General features: G+C 37.3%; 1 protein-coding gene across 1 annotated transcript; it reads left to right on the plus strand.

Moving 5' to 3' along the window:
* Positions 1 to 202: 202 nt before the first annotated feature.
* Positions 203 to 3702, plus strand: LOC141652513 (uncharacterized). Its single transcript, XM_074460029.1, has 3 exons — positions 203 to 455; positions 648 to 717; positions 1175 to 3702. Exon 3 carries the CDS (start codon positions 1224 to 1226, stop codon positions 3504 to 3506), a length of 2283 nt encoding a protein of 760 aa, XP_074316130.1. The 5' UTR covers positions 203 to 455; positions 648 to 717; positions 1175 to 1223; the 3' UTR covers positions 3507 to 3702.
* Positions 3703 to 5162: the final 1460 nt, after the last annotated feature.

Raw genomic sequence — 5162 nt, forward strand, 5'->3', positions numbered from 1 at the left:
TAAACGAGTCTTATGCGCATTATTGTATTTTCATCGTTATCCATAAATAACTTCATAATAATCTGCCAGAAAATGATCCAAACCCGAAGCAACCGAATCCAGCCCAATTTACCCCGTTTACCATGTCTTCCGACAGTCCCAAACTCGGACTTAATCACCTCTCATAAAACTATTGTCACATGTTTAAAAAAAAAAAAAAAGGAAAAGAAAAATTGAGACCATATAACACCACAAAACTCAAAGTAGATGAGCAAGAAGGGTAAATTGGAGAAGCCATAAATAAAAAAAGAATAAAAACAAGGATAACCCAAAAATACCCTTTATCATTACATCAACATAGAATACCCTAAATACAAACGCAGTTCCAAAAAAACCCCCAATTTTTCTCAATTAGGGATTGCCCTTTTGCCCTTCCAATTTTCAATTTTTTCTTCCTTTTCTCTACCCTTTTCTAGGTTAATTGTTTTCTCTCTCCTCTTTCTTCTAATTTTAATTTCATACCCGCCAAAACCCATCTTTAAATAACTCTGTTACTCATATATATGCTTACCCTTTTAATTTGTTCAATTTTAAACAGTAATTTTCCAGATTTTCGATTATTGTTTGATTGATTGATGGCTAATTGTGTTTGTTTTTTGATTTTTCAGGTGTTTTTTGAGGTGGGTTTCCAAAAAGTGTGGATTTTTTGTAGAACCCAGATTGGAATTGGGTGATTTGGTAAGTTTTTGTTAATTAATTAGGTTTTAATGATTGAATGTATGTTGTTTTTGTCTTTTTGCTGATTTTTGGGTGTTTTGATCAATAGTTTATGCATCGATTCTCGTTTAAGACCGTCTTAACTTAAACGGTTCTCAAACCCGATTAGAATAGAGGTGGACATAAACCGGTTTGTAATTTTGACTGCTTAGATCATATGACATGATATAATTAAGTGGACTTAGTTCTTGAATTTGATGCTGGCATTTGATTTTTATTAGGGTTGTATAGTTTGATGAATCTTAGGTTTGACTTTGTTAGTTACTTGGTTGAGTAAATCATACAGTAAGTTTTTGTTCCGGTGTCGGAGCTAGAATTGCATTGCTTGATTGGCTTCTAAGTTTTTGAAGTCTACTTTCAAGAGGAAATGATGTCGAAAAATTTGTAATTTTTAGGAGGGTGCTTCTTGTATTTGCAGGGTTATTAGAATTAGTATACAAAATGTATTAATTTCTTTGAAGGTGATCATGGCCAATCGTGATCTAGTTCCCGGGTCGAGTCAGAAGCTCCCAATAGTGCAGAAGCAAGAGTATGGATTCTTTCATAATCACGATTTTATTCTGAGTCAAAATCATGATTTAGGACCAGGAAATAGTTTGGATTTAGGTGAGAATGATGAACTTAGTTTAGGAGGTCAAAATGGGGAAGAACATGATTTGGGATTAGCCCACGACCATACCCATCATTTGACTATTAGTCAGATTGATGAGAATGAAGCTAGACCTCTACGACAACTTAGGCCGGAATATGAGCAAGAGGGTGAATATATTAATGAGGATGAGGAGGAAGAAGTCAACCTAGGTCAACATAGTGATCAAGTGGTAGATAGTGAGAATGTTGACGATCATGATCATCAATTGGCTGATATACATGAGAATCATAAGTTAAATTTATCAGAAGCTCGGGATTTCGATTGCAGCCTTGAGACTCCCATTGTTACTTCTTCAGAGTTTGACATTCAGGGAAATGAGTTAATTTATTCATCTCCTTCTATTGTCCAATCACGAGCTCTTGTTCCGGCTCCTAACCATGATTTGCACGTGGGCCAAGAATTTCCTGATGTACAAAGTTGCCGTAGAGCCCTCAGAGACGCAGCGATCGCCCTTCACTTTGAGATTCAAACGGTCAAATCCGATAAAACCCGTTTCACTGCCAAATGTGCCACTGATGGATGCCCTTGGAGGATCCATGCTGCTAAGCTTCCTGGTGTTCCTACATTTACAATCCGAACCTTAAACAACCAGCACAGCTGTCATGGGTTAACCCATCTCGGCCATCAACAAGCAACTGTTCAATGGGTTGCGAATTCCGTTGAACAAAGACTTAGGGAAAACCCAAATTACAAGCCAAAAGAGATATTGGAAGAGATTCACAGAGTTCATGGGATTGCTTTATCTTATAAACAAGCTTGGAGAGGGAAGGAACGCATTATGGCTGCTGTTCGTGGGTCTTTCGAGGAAGGTTATCGCCTTTTGCCTCCATATACTCAGCAGATTCAACGTACAAACCCTGGAAGTATAGCTAAAGTTTATGGAAATCCCGAGGATAACTGTTTCCAACGATTGTTTGTCTCATATCAGGCATCGATCTATGGTTTTCTCAATGGATGCCGTCCTCTTTTGGGACTTGATAAGATTGCCTTAAAGAGCAAATACTTGGGGACTTTACTTCTTGCTACTGCTTTCGATGGGAATGGGGATTTATTCCCTCTAGCTTTCGGTGTGGTTGATGAAGAAACCGAAGACAATTGGATGTGGTTCCTCTCTGAATTGCATAATCTTCTTGAGTTAAACACTGAGAATATGCCGAGACTAACCATCTTGTCTGATAGAAACAAGGGCATAGTAGATGGTGTCGACATGAACTTTCCGACTGCTTTTCATGGGTTTTGCATGAACCATCTTAGTGAAAGCTTCCAAAAGGAGTTTAACAACGCCCTGCTAGTCAACCTCCTATGGGAAGCTGCTCATGCCCTAACTGTCATCGAGTATGAAGCCAAAGTTCTCGAGATCGAGGAAATCTCCCCTGATGCCGCCTATTGGATCAGACGGCTCCCACCTCGCCTGTGGGCCACAGCCTATTTTGAGGGAACCCGATTTGGCCATTTGACAGCAAATATACACGAATCCATTAATAATTGGATTTCAGAAGCCTCTGGCTTACCCATTATACAAATGATGGAAAGTATTAGGAGACAATTAATGACTTGGTTTAATGAACGGCGTGAGATTAGTATGCAATGGACAAGTACATTAGTTCCAAATGCTGAGAAACAGGTAGCAGAAGCTATAGAGCTCGCTCGAGGTTTTCAAGTTCTTCGAGCTAATGAGGCTGAATTTGAAGTTATATCCCATGACTCAACAAATATTGTCGACATTAGAAATCGTTGTTGTCTTTGTCATGGGTGGCAAGCATATGGGTTGCCCTGTTCCCACGCGGTGGCAGCATTACTATCTTGTAGGCAGAATGTTCATAGGTTTACAGAGAGTTGTTTCACAGTTGCTACCTATAGGAAGGCCTATTCTCAGACAATTCACCCGATTCCTGATAAGACCATGTGGAACGAGGGAAATGACAATAGTACCCCTGAGATTGTTATGAACCCTCCAAAGTCACTTCGGCCACCACCTCGTCCAAGAAAAAAACGGTCAAGGCCAGATGACCGCATTGTCCCTGTGAAGCGTATTGTTCATTGTAGCCGGTGCAATCAAACTGGTCATTTTAGAACTACATGTGCCACTCCTATTTAGATTTTAGATTATTATGGATATGTTTCATGGTTTTTTTTTTTAATTAATATGTTTAATGTCTCGAAATTACATCTCAAGTTCTCAATTTTACATTGTTATTACTGTATATTATTGCATCTGCTGCTCTTTGCTCTTAAACTAGGATGTTTGTTGATTCACAAATTCTCAAATAAGATCGTTGCCTCATTTATTGTTATCATCAAATGAGTTGCATACGCAATTAAGAATTCATTATACGATGTACACCGGTCTTACATGAGACCGTCTTTGATATGATTATTTATGAAACGTAACATCGTAGAAATGATGTTTCATAATTATAGTTCAAATCCTTTTTTTTTTTTTTTTTACCATGGTAAAAAATGGAGAAAATAGTTTGTATTTGGAGATAACATTGAAAGAGACCCAAAAAAAATGTTATGCAAAAATTAGTAAAGAAAATCAAGAATAGATTTCCCTTGTGCTACAATCAAGCTCTACTTGTATGGGCATGAATGGCTTTGTGCAATCATGGATGACACTGAAACCATGGCAACAACAACAATCCTGTTTATGGGTTGCTCATGAATTTTAGGATTTTCCAAACTTAATTATTGGGTGTTGAATTTTATGTGGGTCAAATAATTCTATGCATGGGCATTTTTTGTGTAAGTTGTGTATGGACAAATGGACAATTGGACATACTCATAATAAGACGAGACAACTCGCGAGTAATTTTTGCTTGACTTGATCAAAGCTTGCACGAGGTATGACATAGTTACGGGTGGTTATGAGACAAACAACTCGAGCTCGAGCTCTGTTCGGGAAAAGCTTGGTTCGTATTAGCTTAGCTAAGAACTCAACGAGTCAAATCGAGTAACGTCGGCTTGGCTTGAAAAGCTTGCGAGTGGCTCAAACTCAAGTTCGACTCAAGCTAGGGTTTAAACTCGTCAGCTTGATAATGAGCTCTATTTTTTAACCTCAGGTTAGCTCGAGATTGGTAACAGCTCGAGTTTTGCTTTATACTGTATATCTATTTGACTCGTTTTGTATTAAAATTTCATTAGGTTAATAGCTTCCCTTGACCTTGCTATTGCACATTTGGACTACACTTTACGTTTTGCAAACCTGAGGTGTGTCTCTATTTGCTAAAGGGGTGGATGGAGACACATAAGAATATCATGATAGGACAAGTAAAAGAGTGAAAATTAAAGGAAATTATAGGGCCCAAAAATGCCTTATTATTCATATAAATTTGCAAAGAGTTCCTAAATTCCAATACAATTTCGTTTTAGTTCCGTTTTAGTTCAGTTGTTGTTACTCAAACTCGATTAATTAGAATATTCGATATGAGTAATTAGGTGTATTGATTTAGAATGAAAATGTCGAATTGTTATTATTTATAATTCATAATATTGAAAGTACCTGATAGGCTGATATGAATACGAGTATTTAAAGTAATCTGAAAAATCGGAGTAATATTAATGGTGACCTACATGATATACGTATATGATTATATGAATCAAGCTTGGAAGTTAAGCTTGGCATCAAATTATATTCTGTTCAATTTATATCACATTATCTTCTGTCTGCACCTCTTTAGTATAGTGGGTAGGAAAGATTTATTCTTTACGTGAAGAATAACATGGTTTTTGATTCTCGAACAATGAACTATAT

This window comes from Silene latifolia, chromosome 4, assembly GCF_048544455.1.
Source record: "Silene latifolia isolate original U9 population chromosome 4, ASM4854445v1, whole genome shotgun sequence".
NCBI lineage: Eukaryota > Viridiplantae > Streptophyta > Magnoliopsida > Caryophyllales > Caryophyllaceae > Silene > Silene latifolia.

Coding starts and splice junctions, on each gene's coding strand:
- LOC141652513 (XM_074460029.1), top strand. CDS start 1,224: ATGGCCAATCGTGATCTAGTTCCCGGGTCGAGTCAGAAGCTCCCAATA.